Here is a 21,356-nt window from a genome sequence, read left to right as displayed (position 1 = left end):
CAGGGAAGACCCTCAGCATCCCTCCCTCTCCAATGCTTCACCCACACAGGGAAGACCCTCAGCATCCCTCCCTCTCCAATGCTTCACCCACACAGGGAAGACCCTCAGCATCCCCTCCCTCTCCAATGCTTCACCTCACAGAGGGAAGACCCTCAGCATCCCTCCCTCTCCAATGCTTCACCCTTCCTTGCCTCTCCAAGTTTACCACATGCTGATAATTTTCCCTGAAGTGGCCACTGTTGAAATATTTCTCCTCAGCTGTTGAGACTTGTCTGTTATGTGCACTTCTCCCCCAATAGAGTCACCGTCCTTGGTCCCCAGCCCTCTCCTATGTGACGCCTTCTATAGTCTTCCCATTTTTGGTGTCTGCTTACTTTCTCTTTTATTCAAGTTTCATTTAATAAAAGTAACATACAAAAATAGTTTGATGTTAAGTAGTAGTTTCCAGTTTCCAAAAACAGCAGATTGGATTCTTAAGATAATCTTCTCAGCTAAAAACAATGGAGAACGTTATGTAACTTAGTTTGACATATTAAACTTTTTTTTTAATATCAAGAATCTGGGGAGCTGGGGGTACAGTTCAATTAGCAGAGTGTTTGCCTAGCACTCATGAGACTGAGGATTTGATCTCCAGTACTAAAGAAAGAGTACAAAAGCCTGTACTCTCAATGCTGCAGATGTGGGGGCAGGAGGATCAGAAATTTAGGGCTGTCTTCAGCTACGTATCAGGTTTGAGGTCAGCTGGGGACATATGAGATCATGTCTCAAACAAAAAGGTATCACACATCTGAAAGGACAGTAAAGACTTCAAATTGTGATATGAAAGTCATTCACAAGGTCTATAAGCATACACGTACTTTTTATAGCTCTATATGTGTATATATAAGTGCGCATCCGTCATTCGTGACAGCTTTACAATAGCCACGCCTTTAATCCCAGCACTCGGGAGCCAGAGGCAGGTGGATCATTGTGAGTTCAAGGCCAACCTGGTCTAGAAAGTGAGTCTAGTACAGTCAAGGCTACACAGAGAGACCCTGTCTAGAGTTGAAAAATAACCAAAGTTTAAAGCTCAGTGGATTTATTGTAAGATCAATAAAATCTTAAAAGTCAGCTAATGAAAATGGATAGATCACTTATGCACAGCTGGGGTCCTCACTTGAAATCCCTCAAGTAGCCTTCCCGTTCTGAGGAAAAATGCACAGACTTTCAACTAAAAAGGGAAGCCTCAATATACTCTTATCTTCATGGGAGTTATCATTAGAAGTTATCCTGAAAGAAAATCAGTCACTTAAAATATAAAATGATCAATATAAACTAGCAAGTGGACTCAGAAGTATATGTTAAATACGATGTTCAAGTCAAGAAAACACATACTTCCCAGCATGCAGAGTATGTCAAATGTCAAATGTGACTGTAAGGCTGTGACACTTCACCTCCGGGCTAATGAGCTCAAGGCCAGCCTGGACTTCATAACAAAACAAAAACACAAGAAAGATTTAACCAGTATCCAAATATTGTAGAATCCATGTAATTAAAGGAGATACTAACAACAAAAACATAAGTGGAAATCCCATTCTCTCTTAGAAATGAAGATTTTATTCTATTTAAGTCATACATGAAACAGTAATGACATTGCTACAAACTACAAATGTATGAAGTAAAAAAGAGTAACGAGAGGAATATGCTTTCCATCCTACACAAGGGGGGAAAAAGGGCTACACAGAGAAACCCTGTCTTGAAAAACAACCAACCAAACAAACAAGGAATAAAGGCCAATATTAGTGAAGTTTGGGGGCAAGATGGCTCAGTGGGTGAGGGTTACTCTAACAACCCGAGTTTGGTCCCCAGGACCCAAATGATGGAGAAAGAATGGACTCCTCCAAGTTGCCCTTTGACCTCCACACATGTAGGCCATGGCGAGCGCGCGCGAGCGTGCACACACACACACACACACACACACACACACACACACACACAAAATAATAATAATAAAATAAAATAAACGTAAAAATATATTTCAGTGAATATGCTTAATGTCCACCAGCTAGGATTGTAAAAGTTGATGCCAAATTATACCAAAAAGGAAAAAGAAAGTGAAGAACAAAGACAGGAGCAGCATGTAAAAAACAAACATGGAAGTCAAAGAGAAGCATCCCATAAAAAGCTTTGGGGCAAACACGGTTTGTTCTCAGTGACACAGATCATAGTGACAAAAGCTGGAGCTGTGGAAGAGTGGCAATTGTGGAAGTGACCAAAAGTAGAGAGAAGGCACAAACACTGTTCCTGGCATGCAGAAAGGGTGTGTCACTATAGCCACGCAGACATATATGAGAAAAAAGATAACAGCAACTTTATACCAGTGAATTTGAAAATATAGATGAAATGGAAAAAGGTTTAGTGAAGTCTGCCAAAATTATTTCAGGAAGAAATAGGACATTAGAATTGTCTAAGAAAGGTCTTTCACTCCATTAACCTCTATCTAGGTTGTAGGGTCTCTGCAAGCCCAAGACAGAATAAAAACAAAGAAAGCGGGGCTGGAGAGATGGCTCAGAGGTTAAGGGCAGTGAATGCTCTTCCAAAGGTCAGAAAATCAATTCCCAGCAACCACACGGTGGCTCACAACCACCTGTAACAAGATCTGGTGCCCTCTTCTGGTGTGCCGGCAAAATGCTGTATAGATAATAAATAAGTAAATCTTTAAAAAACAAAACAAAACCAATAAAAAACCAAGGAAAGCAACCCCAGGTCCATCGTGGTCAAACTATTGAACCAAAGATGATGTGAATTTACATTTGTGTTTTGAGAAGTGGTCTCTCGTACCTCAGGGTGACGGAGCTTCAGAGATCCTCCTGCCTCAGCTTACCAAGGAGTGGGAATCCCTGTACAGTGAGCCACTGTACTTGGCTGAAGAGAAAGTCTTTTGGTTTTGTTGTTTGTTTTTTCGAGTCAGAGTTTTTCTGTGTAGTCCTGGCTGTCCTGGAATTCACTCTGTAGACCAGGCTGACCTTGAACTCACAGAGATCCACCTGCCTCTGCCTCCCAAGTGCTGGGATCAATGGTATGTGCCACGACCACCTGGCTAAGAGAAAGTCTTGAAAATACCCAGAGGAAAATGATAATTAAGGGATGTGGTAACGGCTCAGCCCGTGAAGTCTTTGCTGGGCAAGCACGAAAGCCTGGGTTTGGATCCCCAAATCTTGTAGTGTTGTGGGGGAGTGGGGGGCAGCTGGTCAGGAATGGTGGCATGTACTGAGGCTCTAGAGACAGGGGGGTCCCTGGAGCTGCCGGCCAACCAGCATGACTAAGTCAACAAGACACAAGTGAAAATGCGAGGCAGTATCTCAAGAAAGCAATGTGGGAAGTTGGGCTTGGTGGAGTAGGTGCACAGCTTTAATCTGGGCATTTGGGAGGTAGAAGAAACAAACAGATCTCTGTGAGTTTGGGGTCAGCCTGGTGCTACACAAGGAGACTCCATCTCAAAACACAACAACAACAGCAGCAGCAACAACAACAACAACAAAAACCTAGGTGGAGAATGACTAAGGAAGAAACCTGAGGCTTGTACAAACACCACACACACACACACACACACACACACACACACACACACACACACACGGCAATTATTCACACATGATGGTATGAATCATGGTTTATTTCTTTTCAGAAATAGTGGGCGGCAGAATAAAATGCAATATGATTTTAAAATGTTGAAGGATAAGCCCACTAACTTAGAATATTAAGTCAAGCAAAACTATCATTTAAAAATGAAGATGTGGTAAAGACAATTCATTGCTGGCATAATTATACCAGGAATATCTTGCTTGGTTTTTTTTTTTTTTTTTTTTTTTTTTTTGAGACAGGGTCTCTCTGTGTTAGCCTTGGCTGTTCTGGACTTGCTTTATAGACCTGGCTGGCCTCGAACTCACAGTGATCTGCCTGCCTCTGCTTCCTGAGTGCTGGGATTAAAGGTATGTGCCACCACAACTGAGCACCAGGTATACCTTCATGACCCTATAAAGCAATTTACATCTCCAGGAGTGAAGAAAGATCATCAGGATGTAAATTGAAAACAAAAAAAACATGATATACTTTACAAGTTTCCTCTCCTGATTTGTAAAAAGACATGTTACTGGTAAACCAAATATTATTCCACTGATGTCATATTTATAAATATATGTACATAAATAACTTCCTTTCTTCCTTCCTTGCTTCCCTCCCTCCCTCCCTTTCTCTCCCTCCCTCCTTCCCCAACTCTCCCTCCCTCTCTCCTTCCTTCCTTCTTCTCTTCCTTCCTTCCTTTTGCTTTGTTGAGACAGTCTCATGCATCCCAGGCTACCACTGACCTCACTATGTAGCCAAGGGTGACTGTAAAGTCCTGACACTCCAGCTTCTACTTTCTAAGTGTTGGGATGACAGGCACGCACCACCATGCTTGGTTGAACATGATTTTACTCCTCCCTACCCACCCCCTTTCCTCTCCGTCCCCCACCTCTGGTTTTTGTTGTTGTTTGAGATGGTTTTTCACTGTGTAGCACTGGAACTCATGTAGACTGTGGTGTCCTCCCACCTTAACCTCCTGGGCAGTGGGATTGCAGCTGTTTGTCATGATGTTTGCCATGAGCCTCCCCACGTGTTGTTACAAGCATCCTAAATGAAGGAAGAAAACGAAACACTAAGACAGAGGTATGAGGAAACATAGGTGGGTTAGAATGGAATGCGACCTATTTTATGATTGATCCAGGTGAAGCCAGGAAGAGAAAGACAGAAAAGAAAAAGAAAGGAAGGAAGAAGAAGGAACAAACAGCAGATGACAAATAGTGGCACAATGGGCCTAAAAACCAAGCAAATGAATGAGTGATCCATTGTTATTGTGTTATAATATCCAGGGCTCGGGAATGTAATACACTATGATTGGAGACAATTGCCGTATTCCGCCTATTAGATTAGCGTTTTCCTTTATTTTGTAACCAGGTGTGATTTCTCCCCACAGTTTGTAACAGGCCACTCACTGCCTCCCTAAGGCAATCATTTGACTTATTCTACCGGTTCCAGTTCTAATTGTTTCTTTTTTTCCTGAGAAGGTATCTCCTTGTGCATCTTGGCGTTCTTCCGTGCAATATTTTAAGCCCTTTTTAAGTGTATAAATGTACGTGCCCATGCACAAGCATACTCTGCCCCAGAAAAAGTGAAGCACCTCACCTAATGAGTGAGAATGAAGAAGAAACCAGGCAGGTGTGCACAGTGAGCACCAGCTCTTCTTCCTCTCTGGGGTGGCTGTGTGTGTATGGACACACATTCTTTTCGTCTTTTGACAAGGTAGAGGGCTTGCAAGAGAGGGCCTTCCCAAGCCACTGGGCTATTCAGGGACCAGGACCAAGAAGTTTATTTACTTGGCTATCTATGAACCACTTATTAATAAAAAGTTGCATTGTAGGCCAGGCATGAAGGCATACATGCCTTTTAATCCCAGGACCTGAAGGCAGAGGTAGAAAGATCTCTCTGCATTTGAACCCAACCTGGTCTATATGGAGAGTTCCAGGCCAGCCTGGACTTCATAGAGACCCTATTGCAACCAATCAAACCAGCCGAAAGCTGTATTGCGAGCTAGGGGTGTGGCTCAGTGGCTATATTGCTTTCTTACAAGATGGAAAGCCCCAGTTTTGATTCTCAGTCCTGCATCAATTGGATGCAAGCACTGACTGAGGGAAGACATCATAACAATGGCTGTATTATCCTGGAGTCAGAGTTTGGAGAGATGCTTCCACAAGCTAGAAATACTGAGAGTTGGATAGTAGCTTGCTGAGTAAGCATGATGGTATGAATTTGTCCCCAGAACCTATGTAAAAAAACCCAGGCATGAGCTCTAATACACACATACACACACACACACACACACACACACACACACACACACACACACACTCACACAAAGAGAGAGAGAGAGAGAAAGAGAGAGACAGACAGAGAGAGAGAGACAGAGAGAGAGAGACAGAGAGACAGAGAGAGAGAGAGACAGAGAGAGAGAGACAGAGAGAGAGAGAAAGAGAGAGACAGACAGACAGACAGAGAGAAATAGAGAAATATACAGAGAGAAATAGAGAAAACAAACAAATAAATGTATTTTTAAAAGTATATTAAAAAAAAAAGCCAGTGTGTTGGTAAGCACTTCTAACACGGTGCTGAGGAGGCTGGCTGAGCTGGATGGATCCCCAAGGCTTGCTGGTTGGCCAGTCTAGCCAAATTGATGAGATCCTGCACAGAAAAGAATCCTGTCTCAGCCGGGCGTGGTGGCAGACACCTGTAATACCAGCACTCAAGGAGGTAGAGGTAGGCGGATCTGTGAGTCTGAGGCCAGCCTGGTCTACAAAGTGAGTCCAGGATAGCCAAGGCTACACAGAGAAACCTTGTCTTGATAACTCCCCTCCCCCAACCCGAAAAAAGGACAGTATCCACAGGAATGATACCCAAGGTTGACCTCTAATATCCATGTGAATATGCACAGATGTGTTTACTTACCTTTCCACATAGATGTATTACAGAGAGAGAGAGAGAGGAGAGAAAGAGAGAGAGAGAGAGTGTGTGTGTGTGTGAGAGAGAGAGAGAGAGAGAGAGAGAGAGAGAGAGAGAGAGAGAGAGAGAGAGAGGAGACAGAGAGACAGAGAGACAGAAACAAACAGAAAAAAATTTAAACAAATCCACAAAATTGCCAAAAGCTGGGATAAGCGAGAGTGACCCCCTAGTGCTGTCAGAGAAAAGGGTCCTGCTGGCATCTTGGCCTCAGACTTTTCACTCCCACAATGAGACAATACACTGTGTTATTGGAAGCCACCCATGTGTGCCACTTTGTTATGGTACCTCGGGGAATTTACCACCACACCTAATTTCTATTGCAGCATTTAAGAACAGCATTTTTTGCTTCTTTATTTTTAAAATGTTTTGTCTAATACAGCGCATGTTAAAAGCATGCATTTCATTTGACTCTATTTCTGCCTTGTATTTTATTCTGTCGATCTCTTTTGTTGTTTTTTACTTGATCCTTTTTTTTTTCTTAAAGATTGATCTCTTTGAAAAGGTGCACAAGTCTATGTTTCCCCTCCATCTTTCCCCCATTGCTTTCTCTTTATCTGTTATCTATTTTAAAGGTGTGTTTATTTATTTATTTACATGTATGTGTTCATATCTATGAATGTGTGCATGTGCACAGAGGCCAGAAGAGTGGTGCTCAAGCATCTCTCTTCACCTTTGAAGCAAGGCCTGTCTCTGAACCTGGAGCCGAAGTTTTCTCAGCTAGGATGGAAGCCTGCAAGCCCTAGTGATCCTCCGGTTTCCATCTCTTTTGGAGTTGGGGTTACAGGCATGCTTGGGGATGCCCAGCTCATTTTATGGATGTTGGCCTCCAAACTCTGGTCCAGTTGTACAGGAAGTTCTCCTAACCTCTGAGCTATTCCTCCAGTCCCTCCATTCATCTTACGCCTTTCATCTTCCATTCCTTATCTCTGTCTCTTTCTTGCTCTTGAGAGAATTTTTATCTAGAGTTTTATGATACGGATGATTAGAGGGAAAGAGAAAACAGTGCTTTGCTATGGAAAGGATTAGGGTGGATTCCACGCAGTTAAAAATGTGGTTTAGATATCAAAGCACTAACTCCAGAGTTAACACATTTTCTATGTCAGCTTCCTCATTCTGGACCTTCCTCGGAGACACACTGTTCATAGGGCACTTATTAATTCTGCTGTATTCTGTGGTGATCTGTGTGCACAGCCTTTACTTCCGGGGTCTATCGACACCACAGACGTTAAAGCCCTTGATGAGGCTACTCACTCCGGATAGAGGACACTTGGGGACCAGGGAGATGGCTTAGTTGGTAAAGTTCTTGTTGAATAAGCAAAAGGACTGCATGGCCATGTAAAAAGCTCCTTGTACTGGTAATCCATGTCCTGAAAGTAGAAACAGGAGGCTTCAGGGAGCCGATGGCCAGTCTAGCCAAATCTGAGTTCTAGGACCAGTGAGAGGTCCTCCATCAAAAAGGAAGGTGGAGATTGACTGAATTCTTCTTCTTCTTCTTCTTCTTCTTCTTCTTCTTCTTCTTCTTCTTCTTCTTCTTCTTCTTCTTCTTCTTCTTCTCTCTCCTCCTCCTCCTCCTCCTCCTCCTCCTCCTCCTCCTCTGTCTGTGTTAGCCTTGGCTGTCCTGGACTCGCTTTGTAGACCAGTGATCTGCCCGCTTCTGCCTCCTGAGTCCTGGGATTAAAAGCGTGCACCACCACGCCTGGCAAGCCCTTCGAGACAGGGTTTCTCTGTGTAGCCTTGGCTGTCCTGAACTTACTTTGTAGATCAGGCTGACCTTGAACTCACAGTGATCTACCTGCCTCTGCCTCCCAAATCTAAACCAGGCTGACCTTGAACTCATGGAGATCTGCCTTCTCTAGCTAATCAATTAGTGGAATTAAAGGAGGGTGCATTGTGTCCAGCTCCCCACAGTGGATTTTCACTGGCAAAATTTTAGTTGCCAACTTCTTTCCCTTCTACTTCAGAAGTCGGTGTGCAGTTTGTCTCAGCCATTTGCAGATACAAATTCTGGGAATGACAATTTTAATAATAGTTTAATTATATGAGGCATTAATCAATCATAATTGGCAAAGGAAATATGCTGCAGACAATTCATACAATCTAAGACCAAAACGAATAATGTTCACATAATTTGCTACTTTGTGTTAGCCACAGCAACACTAGCAGAAGCGATTTAGAATTCACCAAATTATCTAAAATATCAGAAATAATTACCTCATTGATAATTGTACTTTGATGTGTGAAAACATATACAATAAAGCATTTAGGCGATTTGCCCAGGACACATTTCACAACTTGTCTTTCCATGAAAACATCTTTCACTGGCAGTTGAATTCTCGGTATTTGCATCAATGGTGTGGAAAAAGCAAATTAATGTAGTTTTGGACACTATGAAATTACTTGTGGTTTCTTTCCCTTTGCTACTGTGATTGCTCCTAGGTAAATGGGCTGAATGATACATTAATTGGGCCTGATTGATTGCTATGGGAAAATACATGAAAGAGGAGACTTAAGGAAGAGCTTATTTTGGCTCCCAGTTTGAGGGGACACAGTCCATCACAGTGGAGCAAGCATGGCAGCAGGCGGGAGTGTGGGCAGATGGTTACACCGCACCTTCAACCAGGAGTCAGAGAGAGATGAGCACAGGTGCTCAGCTAGTGTTCTCCTTCACCCCTTTAGTGCAACCTGGGACCCCACTCCATAGGATGATGTCATCCACATTAGAGTGGGTCTTCCTCTCTAAAAAATACTCCCCCAGAAACATGTCTGTCTTCTAGGCAATTCTAAATCCAGTTAAGTTGACAAAGAAAACTATCACATGTGGTTTCCTGTTTCTGGAAGAAAATAGTAATAAAAGTACATAGAAATGTACATAGAGTTTTCTGAGTTTGGTTACATACAAGTATTTCAGTATATGATGGTTTTTTTTTTCTATTTTTTTCGTTTCTTTTCTTTTTTTTTTTTTTTTTTTGATTTTTCAAGACAAGGTTACCCTGTGTAGCCTTGGCTGTCCTGGACTACCTTTGGAGACCAGGATGGCCTTGAACTCACAGCAATCCCTCTGCCTATGCCTCCCAAGTGCTGGGATTAAAGGCATGCACCCCCCCTCCCCCGGCCATGATATAATGTTTATAGCTACTATCTACCTATCTATCATCTATTCATCCAACTATCTATCTATCTACCTTCTATCTATCTATCTATCTATCTATCTATCTGTCATCTACGCTGTGGAAATGTGTTACAACAATGCTAATGATCTTTAAATGCGCAGTTTCATTCAAGCATCTCCAGCTGTTTTCTAGATGCCAATTAATTAAACTCAAACTTTGTGCCACACCTGTCTTGTCTTTAAGCCTTCCTGAACCCAGTTTTGATAAAATGTTAATACATGGTTGAACCCTAAGCAAACCATAAGCTCCCAGGCTTGGTTCTGCACAGGAAGATCCTGCAGCCACAGGGCCTTATGCCACCCTCCTCCATAAGATTTATTACTCATGTATCTGGAGAGCTCCAAACAGTAACTTAAAACCAACTCTTACAGAGAACCTTGTGGGGGGGGGGGGGGAGAAAAAAACAAATTGCGACATGGAGAGGAAAGCACAAAAATAAAGTCTTTGTTACCCTGATAAGGATTGAAATAATCTCTCACAGTGTGGTGGCTTGGATGAGAAATGTCCCTCAGAGGCTCAGATATCTGAACACCTGGTTTCCCAGTTGGTGGCCCTGTTTGGGGAGGAGGTGCAGCCTTGTTGGAGGAAGTATTAAGGGGTGGTATTTGAGAGCTTGTAGCCTGCTCCCCCCTCCACTTACCTCGCTACTCTGTGTTAATGGTTGAAGGTGTGATCTCTCAGCTCCCTCCTGCTTGCCTTGTCTGCTACTTGCTGCCAGGCTTCTCTAGAACCATGAATCTCTCTAGAGCCATACATCAATTGCACTGTGTCTTCTGTAAGTTGCCTTGGTCATGATGTGTTTTTGTTTTTGTTTTCGAGACAAGGTTTCTCTGTGTATCCTTGACTGTCCTGGACTCGCTTTGTAAACCAGGCTAGCCTCCAACTCACAGAGATCCACTTGCCCCTGCTGGGATTAAAGGTGTGCACCACCACTGCCCGGCCTGGTCATGAGGGTTTTTGGTTTTGTTTTTTTAGCTTTTTTTTTTTTTTTTTTGTTTTTTGAGACAGGGTTTCTCTGTGTAGCCTTGGCTGTCCTGGACTCGCTTTGTAGACCAGGCTGGCCTCGAACTCACAGCGATCCGCCTGCCTCTGCCTCCCGAGTGCTGGGATTAAAGGCGTGCGCCACCACGCCCGGCTAAGATTTATTTATTTATTATGTATACAGTGCTCTGCCTGCATGTACACCTGCAGGCCAGAAGATGGCGCCATATCACATTACAGATGGTTATGAGCCACCATGTGGTTGCTGGGAATTGAACTCAGGACCTCTGGAAGAGCTCTTAACTGCTAAGCCATCTCTCCAGCCCCCATGATGTTTTATTACAGCAACAGCAGTAAGACTTACAAAGCCAGGGTGCAGTTCTGAGACACAATGGGGGCCGGGGGCAGTTACTATGAGCCTTGGTCTCCTTTCTGTTAGCGATCTCTTGAATAAATAAACCCAGCAATGAGACCTCTGTCATATTCTGATTTAACACATTTCTTTACTTCTCCCTTATACTTCACATTTGCTGAAATCAGGAATCCAGTTAGAGGTTAGGTAGTTACCTCAAGAGAATAGGTTTTCTCTTCTCAGTGAAACTTAAAAAAAAAAAAAAAAGGAGGCATAGTCCTGGGAGATAAATGGTGACCTGTTAGCGGATCAGAGATACAAAGAAGCATTCTACTACTGGCTGGCATGACGATCAAGTCTTCCTTTAATCAGATACTTGTAGCTGCCCCTTTATAGAAATGCAAGCATTGTGTCGAGGATGTATCTGGGCAGAAGGGCAGGATAGCACAGATAGCCTGCAGTGGCACATATTACTATATTGTCAGCAAATGTCCTTGTTTCTGAGAGTGCATCCTTGATAGGAGGCCATTCTTCTTTCTTCTTCCTGCCTAGTTAAATGCTATGACCGGTGACCCAGGTCCCACGTCCTGACCTTCATTTTATAGAGGTTGATTTCTTGGATGATGTACATCACTCAATAGTTTCTTTCTTTCTTTCTTTCTTTCTTTCTTTCTTTCTTTCTTTCTTTCTTTCTTTCTTTCTTTGAGACAGGGTTTCTCTGTGTAGCCTTGGCTGTCCTGGACTGGGCTCAACCTCACAGTGATCTACCTGCCTCTGCTTCCCTGAGTACTGGGATTACAGGCATGTGCCACCACACCTGGTCTACTCTATAGTATTAATAAATGCTGATACAGACCAGTGGGATGACTCAGTGAGTAATGGCACTTGTTACCAAGCCTAATAACCTGAGTTTCATCCCCAGGATCCAGCAACGAACCCTCATAGGTTGTCCTCTGCTCTCCTCTCTACAGTCCATGCTGATGATGTTGGGAACATAGCACAGTTGGTGGAGTGCTTGCTCAGCACTCATCAAGCCTTATGTTTAGTCCCCGGCATTGCGTGAAAGGGTTTGGTGGAAGGAACATGGCAATAATCTCAGTCCTTAGAAGGAGAATCAGGAGTGCAAGTCATCCTCATGTAAGCAGCAAGTTGGAGACTAGGTTGAGCTATAAAGATCTTGTCTCAAAAAAAAAATAATGCTGATGACTGGGGGGCCATTCCCTCACTAAAACTCATGGGGGCTCTGCTCTACGTTGGCTTGCTGAAGATAACTTACCAGAATGTAAACATGTGACTCTGGTCCTAGATGGAAGCTTTATGGCTTTTGGCAGAGTTTTGAGGCAATAGACCTGTGACTCTATTCCATCCATCTTCACCAACACCAGCGAGGCTACTTGACGCAGCCCTTGACGCATATCTGAGCCAGTGGTCTGTACATGTAAACACATGCATGTCTAGCACATGCCCTAAGCCGTGCAGTCTATTGTGGTTGAGCAGGAGTGGAACTGGGCACGGTGACACAGACAGGCTTTCTCTCCTTGTCCCAGAGCAGGACTCCTCTTGGAGAAACAATATGCTTCTTGTTATGCCAATCAACCCAAGGCTAGGGTTGGAGGTAAGTCAGCTGTCCGATAAGACACACCTATTAATTACAAATCCCAGCGAGAACAGGAAGATAAAGAGGTATGTAATTCCAGAGGTGAGATTAGGGTTGGCTTCGTGGAAGGAGTGGCTTTTATTTGGGGGAGAAATATAGAAGGCAAGGTATTGTTATACTGGCCTCAAATCTTTGTTTGTTTGTTTGCGTGTTTGCTTGTTTGTTTTGAGACGGGGCCTTACTATGTATCTCTGGCTGTTCTAGAATTCACTAGATAGAGCAAGCTAGCCTCAGACTCAGAGATCTGCTTCCTCTGCTTTCCAAGTGCTTGGATTAAAGGTGTGAGCACCCATGCTGGGCTGGCCTCAAACATTTTAGTCAAAGGGTCTTCCTGCTATGGATAAAGACGCATACTACTGTGCCGACAGTCACTGTATAAAATTTGACATGTGGCTGTGACACAGGTTGGAGACCTGGTGGAGAAAGGTGAAGGAAGATGTTAGTGAAATGGACACAAGTAGGTAGGACGCCTCATGGCCATGGAAAATTCTGCAGCTGAACATCAGTGTGTGGAAGAGAAGAGCAGATCTTTTTTCTAAATGCCACATCGACTAGGCTCCAATTCCTGCTCTGCAATCTGCAGAAATTCTCTCTCCACTTACAAACTAAAGAACTGTTTCACTTGATTTTGAAAACACAAGATGTGTCTCTCCCTTTCCCTTCTCCCTTTCCTCCCCTTCTTATCCCAACTCTCTACCTCTCAAATCAAGCCTGGTTCGAGCTGTATTAATAGGACAGAAAGGGAGGGAGATGCGTGTGAGAGAAACGTCAGAGAGAGGTTACTGAAACCTGGTCTCTGGGATGAGAAGGGATATGCCGCCGGAGAAAGGAATGTCATTATCAGGGAGAATGAGGTGGGGTGAGGACCAGTGGGTAAGGTGACATTGGTTTTGGACATCATAGCTTTGAGGAGATGGTAGAATTCCCTGATAAGTTTGGGTGTCACGTTATTGAAAACACTGTTAAGAGCCAAGGGTACACACCCTCTGCAGTGTATTCTGTTAGCTGAAGGCCTGCTGAAATGGAGGCCCATCAGCTCCAAATCCAACTATCTGAACCTCATATTTATTAGCGAAAGCAATTTTCTTTGAGACCAATGTTACTTATAACAACATTCACAAATAAATCATGGCCTAGACATTTCTGAAAGGTGTGTGTGTATGTGTGTGTGTGTGTGTGTGTGTGTGTGTGTGTGTGTGTCTTACTGGAAGTGAGTTCTCTCCTTCCACCATGTCTGATTCAGACTGTTAGGCTTGATGGCAAACTCCTTTACCTACTGTGCTGTCTCTCCAATCTAACCTGCATAGCTCCTAAAAGGGGAACATACACTTTTATTTTGACATCATCTTGCCTTAAATTTATTTGATACCACTAATTTAGAATGCAAAATGAGCCCAGCACTTCCTTTGTTAGAGACTAGGATTTTTTTTAATTTAATAAACATTTTTATTAATTTTTGAGAATTGTATGCAAGATCTTTTTTTTTTAATCATACTTGCCCCAACTCCTCTCAGTCCCACCCCTTCTTCCCTACTCCCTAACTTTCTTTCTTTGTTTTTAAAAGTTGAGTTACCCATGAAGACCAAGCTGTTCTGCTCATATGCTCATTGGTATGTGGCTATCCAATGGATGACATACCAGGAACCAAGCTTAAAGGAAGATAGACCATCTTCCCCCCACACAAGCCATCAGGGGTCTATAGCGCCTCAGCTAAGGATGGGACTCTGTGCAAGGGTGCTGACTGGCTTGCGCAAGACAAGTACAGCTGCTGGAATTTGTCTTACAACTTTAGGGTGTTATTATTGTGTTTATTTATTTATTTTAATTGTGGATAGATTTTTTTTTCATATAACATATTCTGATCATGGTTTCCCCCTCCCTCACTTCCTCTCAGAGCCTTTACAACCATTTAACTGCACACTTCCTTTCTCTCTTTAGAAAATAAACAGGTGCTGGGCGGTGATGGCACACACCTTTAGTCTCAGCACTCGGGAGGCTGAGGCAGGTGGAGCTTTGTGAGTTCGAGGCCAGCCTGGTCTACAAAGTGAGTCCAGGACAGCCAGGGCTAAAACAGAGAAACCTTGTCTAGAAAACAAACAAATATACAACAACCCAAACAACAACAACAAAACAATAACAACAATGAAAAGAAATGAAACAGGCAAACACACAAACAAACAAACGGGGAAAAACCAAAGGAAAAGCATGAGAAACACGTACACATGCAGATACACACACACAGAAAACCCATAACAACACAAAATTGGAAACCATAATATATGTGCAAAAGACTAGGAGGGCTGATAAAAGAGTGCATTATAAGACAAAAGTGGAGTCTAGGATTGAAGTTCTGGTTTTGCTATGTTTTATTTCCCTAAGGTTTTTTTTTGTTGTTGTTGTTGTTGTTTTTTTTTTTAATATCAATAACATAAAAAGTGAAATGAGATCTCTCGGGCTTTCTTATTTAGTGCTTGGAATGACCATAATGAAAAGAGTGGTGACGGCAGTGGGGCCTAATATTGTGCCAGCACTGTGGACTGTGCTTTAATATGTTCTTGAGGAAAGGATCAAGCCAGCAGCCACACATCACAGTACAGGGCACAGCACAGAACACAAAGAACCAGGCATCTGGGGCTTCACAGCCTTCCAGTTCATCACTGCCAGTGGCTTACTTCTCTCCCACACTTTACCTACAGGCTAATGATGAAGATTAACTGGTGATCAAGTTGGATGAAGTCAGAGTGATGGGAACACAGGAAAGGAGAAGAGAGTTGATATTAGGGAAAATTCTGAGCAGACAAGGGAGGTAGGAACTCCACGATCAAGATGAGACGGCTGCACTTACTGCTTTTCCATAACATCTGATTCCATCCCAAGTGCCCACGTGGCAGTTTACAAGGGTCTGTAACTCCGGTTCCAGAATATCTAACGCCCTCTTCTGACTTCCATACATAAAAATAAAAATAAATCAACAAGATGAAACAAATTAATAAAAAAGAAAAAAATGATGTACAGTGAGGGGGCTGTGATGTAGTTCAGTTTTTAGAATGTTGGCTTAGCACTGGGAGTGATCCCCCATGTTGCATAAACTGGGTGGGCAGCATGGTGCACACCATCTTTGGTTACATAGTAAGCCGGAGGCCAACCTTGGATACATGAGGTCCTACCTCAAAGCACACAGATGTCCAATGAGCAAGGATGCTGAAGATTAGGCATCGTTTCCTCAAGAACCCATGGGGGAGGGGTAAGACCAGGCTGAAGGTTGGAGCGCTTGGTAAGGGTCTACTAGTCTAAAGCTAAGAAGTGCACTTGCATTCGCTAAACAACGCACTGAACGAGGGGCGAAGGCAACTGTGGCAGCCCATTATTGAGGGGACCATTTCAGTGATCTTTAAAACATTCCAGGCAGGAGGAAGTGTGGAGAGTAGAAAGAGTGCTGTCATGGGAAGGAAGCAGACGATCAGCATTTTTGTGGGATCTGTTTGAGTGGACTGGGAAGCAAAAGATGTGTGGACATCAAGGAAGACAGGGAAGTCAGGGTGACTTTGGCCTAGATAATTAGAAAAATGCTAGTAGCTAATAAAAGCAGGTGGAGGGATGGCTAAGACCCTAGTCCTGAAGACACCACAAACATTGATCATAGGACCCGGAGAAATCCTGTTCCTGATGATCCCGTCCCAGCTTCCTTTCTGCTGGCATAGTATGGAAGATGCTGTGCAGGCTGCAGATGGGGCTGGTGGTGGGGTGGATATCATTAACAGTCTTACCCATCTACAAACCCTGCAATAATAACCTGCGTCACATTAACGCTATGTATGAAGGTCAAGGTCAAACGCTTTCACAACTGTTTTCTGAATGCATTTCCGACCTGCTTCACAGGAGGACACATAAGACGGGTACTGCAAATTTAGCTGGGGGAGATCACAGGCTCCAGGAGTGAACCTAGCCTACTATTACTATTCTGTTAAGTGGATGAGGCATCAAACTGCCCTCTAAATTTGTGTGCCTCTGCCCATAGACTAGTGCAGCCTTCAGACCTCATCAGAGGAGTTTCTTTGTGCAGCGGTTGACATAGAAACTCACAACTGATCAAAGTGCAGGGAGTAAGTGCCAGCCGAATGCTCAGCCTCAAATAAGGTGTCTGCATCACAGCCTCACTCCCAAAGCTTGGGGAACATCACAGAAGATAGAGGGAGTAGAAAGATTGTAAGAGCCAGAGGTTGAGGAAGACTGGAGCAAAACTGTCTTCTGGACATGACAAGACCCCTGGGCTCATGAACTCACAGCCGCTATGGCTGCCTGCGCAGGATGAAGCCAGTTAACATTCTGTCCCTCTAGATGGTTGGTGGCTTTGGGTGAGGGAGAGTAATTTTTTTTTTTTCAAATAAGGATGTGGGTCCTGGGAGGTGGGCCATGCATCAGTGGGATGGTTTCACATCCAGAAATATCTGGACAGGACAAATTAGAGTCTATAATAGGTTAGTAAATAATAATAAAAAGGACATGAAATGAGGATGATAGGGAGATAGACATGGATCCGGGAGGAGCTAAGGGGAAGAGCTGGAATATATTTCATACATTGTATGGAATTCTCAAAGAGTTAATAAAATGCTTCAGAAGGCAGGTAGATGTTTATGTTAGGAGATGATGGGTTTCCTCCTCCTCCTCCTCGTCGTTGTCGTCGTTGTCGTGGTGTTTGGGGCCCAGTGAGGTTATTCAGCAGGCAGGCTGGCCATACAGAGGGTGTCCCCAAATAATCTAGGGATGCAGATTCGCTATCAGCCATTCAGAAGAGACATTGATACCACTAGAAGTGGTGACCAAAGGGAAAGAACACACAAGAGGAAAGAAAAGCAGGATGGCATTGTAGGGTGTCGGGGAGAAGACACTCGCTACAGGCTGCTCATGGATGACAGGCACCAGTCTCAAGAAGGGCTTGGCCGTGTGCGCCCGACCCAACCTTCCTCAATCTCCTTTCCATAAACAGGGAGAGTGAAGCCTAGACAAAAACAATTCAAGGTCATATACTAGTGTGTTCTAGGTCCATGCTTCTAAACTTCAAACCTAGCACTCTATCTATGTAGCTCGCGCTGTCCTTACCATTTTTCCCTCTTAAAAGTATTCATTAAAAACCAAAAATCAGTCCTCGAGGATCCCGAACATTTGAAGTTTTAACAAGTAGGCTAAAACGTGATTCAGAACGCTTGATTTTTTTTTTTCCCTCCTCCTTGAATCTTGAGGAGCCTAAGCCTCGGTGACGGGAAGACCACCCCGCTCCTTCCCAAGGCCAAACCTAAGACTGTCCCACGAGCGCGCGCTGGAAGTAACCGCTGGAGGCCCCGCCCCCTGGGCGCGCGCCGCCGTGGCACGTCCGCGCGCGCTCCTCGCCCCCCCAACCCTCCGCGCGCGCGCGCTGTCCTGAGGCCCGGTGCGCGCGCAGCGGCGCTCGCTCCCGCCGGGGCAGGGCGGCCGCGGAGCAGCTAAGAGAGCCCTGTGGCCGTGACCGCGGGCGGGCCCGTGATCCGGAGCCGGCCGAGCGGGGCCGGAGCCCGCGGCTTGGGGGAGGCGCGCAGAAAGCCGGGCGCGAGGCTGCTTGCTGCTGCCAGGCTCGGGGCCGCGCTGAGGAGGCTGAGGAGGCGCTGAGGAGACTGACGAGGAGGCGCTGAGGAGGAGGCTGACGAGGCGCTGAGGAGACTGAGGAGGCGCTGAGGAGGAGGCTGAGGAGAAAATCCCCGCGCGCCTGCCCGCCGCCGCCCGGCCTCCCGCGCCCGCGCCCGCCCGCCCGCCTCCTTCTTGGTGCGGTTCCTCCGGGTTCGAGCGGCGGCCGCTGAGGAGCCCTCCGCCGGCGAACAAAGAGGAGGCCGGCAGGGCGGGGGCGTCTGCGGCGAGCATGGCGGACCGCAGCCTGGAAGGCATGGCTCTGCCGTTGGAGGTGAGGGCCCGGCTGGCCGAGCTGGAGCTGGAGCTGTCGGAAGGTAACAGCAGCCCTCCCCCTCACCCCGTCACCCCGTCACCCCCTCAGCCCCGGGCCGGGCCCGGACACCGCTTCCCTGGCGCGCGCGCTCGGGGCCCCGCGGGCCGGGCCGCGCTGTCACCCCGGGGAGGGCGCGCGCGCGGGGCCTGGGGGTGGGTGGCGGGGAGGCGGCCCGGGCCCTGACCCTGGCTCAGACAGACCCCGAGAGGTGGCCCCGGGGCGGGTGCGTGTGTGTGCGTGTGTGCGCGCGTGCATGTTTGTGGTGTGTGTGTGTGTGTGTATGTGTGTGTGTGTGCGCGCGCGCGTGTGTGTGCGTGCCGCGGCCCCCGCCCTCCAGGCTCAGCTGGTGCGGTGCAGCCGCGGTGTCCCCTGCACGTTGCGGCTGGGTCTGGGGCCTCTGGGCTAAGAGGCGTGATGGAGCAACCTTTAGGGCCGCCGGGGAATGGCCTTGGTGGGGGTGTGCGCTCTGCTCTAGTAGAGAGGCGCCGCGTCCTTGATGCAGCTGCAGCAGCAGCAGCACCGCCACCAGCAGCAGCAGCAGCAGCAGCGGCGGCGGCGCTGCTGCCACCGCGTACCGTGCTTGGGGACCGCCTCCGAATGGCCTGATTTGAATGCGAAACTTGTCAGTGGACTTCGGGATTGGATCCCTCCGAGGCTGCAGGCACACGGTCCTGTCAGCGGGAGGAAGATAGTAGTACTATTGTTCCGGGCGTGTTGTGTGATGTGCCAGTTGAGTTAGAGCCGTAAAAGCCTCCCCCCTCAGGCCAGGTTGGATGCCTCAGTCCGTCGTGTGTCGGATAGAGAGGTGTTAAGAATTTGCGGTTGCTCTGCTACGGTGATTTCATGGAGTGCTATGTACGGTCTCGTCTTTGCTCTTCATGGTGGGCCTCACTCATGTGCTCAGCTGTCATAAGTTACAGCTCGGGTTTTGTAGGTTCCTCTCTCTCTCCTTTTTTTTCTCTTTCTTTCCCATTAAGCTACAAATGTGATCAATAATAAATATTTAGCGGTCACCCCACTCATTTGAGAAGGCTACAATGTAATGGTTTGGAGTTAGGCTGTCCCCTCTTGAATTAGTATTTGGAGCAGTTTAGCATGGTGAATTTTTTTTTTTTTTTTTTTTTTTTTTTTTTTTTGGTAACGGTTTGTGAGGGCCAGCAGCCAGAACTTAAATTCTTTCGTGCCAATTTTCATCAGCTGGGAGGAGCTGACGTTGACTTCGTGTTTTCTCTTTTAACACTTTCAGGGGAGAAGGGCAACATAAACGTGGTGGCTGCAGTGTTGCTTGTGTTTTCAGATTCTCACAGATTGGACATTTCCTTATATTCCAAATTTGGGGTTCTATAAAGTGTTCTAGGGGCCGTCGTGGGAAACTCCAGTGGAAGGAAAGGAAGATATAGGGGCTCTATAAAGTGTTCTAGGGGCCGTCGTGGGAAACTCCAGTGGAAGGAAAGGAAGATATGTGTCTGAGGCTGTGCTTCCTTGCTTCTGTTCTGACCAGCGAGAGACAATGATGAGAGAGTGACCCTCTTCCCTAAGAGGGTCGATCCCCAGGCGGAAAATACAGGCTGAATTCAACAGGGGACAGCCTTTAGATTTAAACTGGCCGATGATGTGTGCAGTGTGGACAGTTTATTCCTATTAAGTAGCTGCAAGGAAACTATATTTGAGTTCTTTCGATTTTTAGATAGACCATCTTCCTTGCTTTGCCAGTTCTGTTTTATCTTCTGCATCCTGTTGTGCTTACAGAGCCCCTTCCCACTCATGCCCTGACTCAAAGCAAGCACATCTGCTGCGTCCGCATTACATTAATGTGATGTGTCTCCATCCATACTCGAAAAGTGAGAAGCCATCTGAACTCACCGGCATTGAGCCCTTCGGCAGGATCGGCCTCTGCCTTCCTGCCTACTGGGCAGTCAGTTCACATTTAGTCCCAAAGTCTCAGCTAATGCCTGGAAACACAGAGCCTGCCCTCCCCTTCTTGAGAGTAGCTGTCTATTTTGTTTTTAGGTGACAGCAGTCACCTGTCACTGTCATTTACTCTTGAAGAGTGAATGTTGACTTCTTGCTGCCCAGAGAGGTGTGGAAAGCCACTTTTGATGAAGTGTGCTTAGCTTGACTCCCGGTGACCACCTTGTATCTGTATAGAACTTAAAGGACTTAATGAGTTTCTTGGGTAATGGGCTAGCTCAGAGGGGTGTGTATGTATTTTTGCATTCAGGAAGTCTTTTTTTTTTATTTTCTTTTTCTATATAAGCTATGTTGAGACTTGACCTAGACTTTTAAGAATTAAAAAAAAAAAAATCAAAGCCTTGTGTCTCCTTGTTGAGCCTTTGCCACTCCCTGGAACCTGCATGCACCCCTCCCCCAATCTATTAGATGTGCCACAAAGTATGGCTTTGTCTTTATTGAGTTTTTGGAGCTGTGATATACAAATGGTCATTTGAAATTCCATCTTTTGTAATCAAAAGGTTTGGTTTCCTGGAAGAGATGCATCAACTTGTTTTCTAGTATTGAGTAGAAACCTAGGAGTTGAAGGATCTAGACTCTATTCCTTGCCTAACTGTGGGAAAAATCCCCAACATATATATCCACTTTCAAATTTAGGATGACTTTTAATGTTGAATTATTTCAGTGTACTCCTTTCCC

General features: G+C 45.5%; 1 protein-coding gene and 1 long non-coding RNA gene across 5 annotated transcripts in view; one reads left to right on the top strand and one right to left on the bottom strand.

Annotated features, from left to right (window-relative positions):
- Nucleotides 1-437: 437 nt before the first annotated feature.
- On the bottom strand, nt 438-18,014 carry LOC311597667. The gene is made up of 4 exons (XR_014779314.1): nt 17,834-18,014; nt 15,579-15,675; nt 4,493-4,650; nt 438-491 (listed from the first exon to the last, which is right to left on the bottom strand). It is a non-coding gene; the product is annotated as an uncharacterized lncRNA (long non-coding RNA).
- Nucleotides 18,015-18,167: 153 nt separating this feature from the next.
- Nucleotides 18,168-21,356, top strand: part of DIP2C (disco interacting protein 2 homolog C) — a 377,861-nt gene continuing 374,672 nt past the window's right edge. For all 4 annotated transcript variants that reach the window (XM_084781752.1, XM_084781751.1, XM_084781749.1 and 1 more), the window contains exon 1: nt 18,168-18,708. In XM_084781752.1, the coding sequence (XP_084637878.1) occupies nt 18,624-18,708 (85 nt within the window). In that variant the 5' untranslated portion in view covers nt 18,168-18,623. The remainder of the gene's footprint in view (nt 18,709-21,356) is intronic.

This window comes from Acomys minous, assembly GCF_964271855.1.
Source record: "Acomys minous genome assembly, chromosome: 5".
In the NCBI taxonomy this organism is placed as follows: Eukaryota; Metazoa; Chordata; class Mammalia; order Rodentia; family Muridae; genus Acomys; species Acomys minous.
Note: the sequence above shows the minus strand (reverse complement) of the source record. Positions and strands in the feature narration are given on the sequence as shown.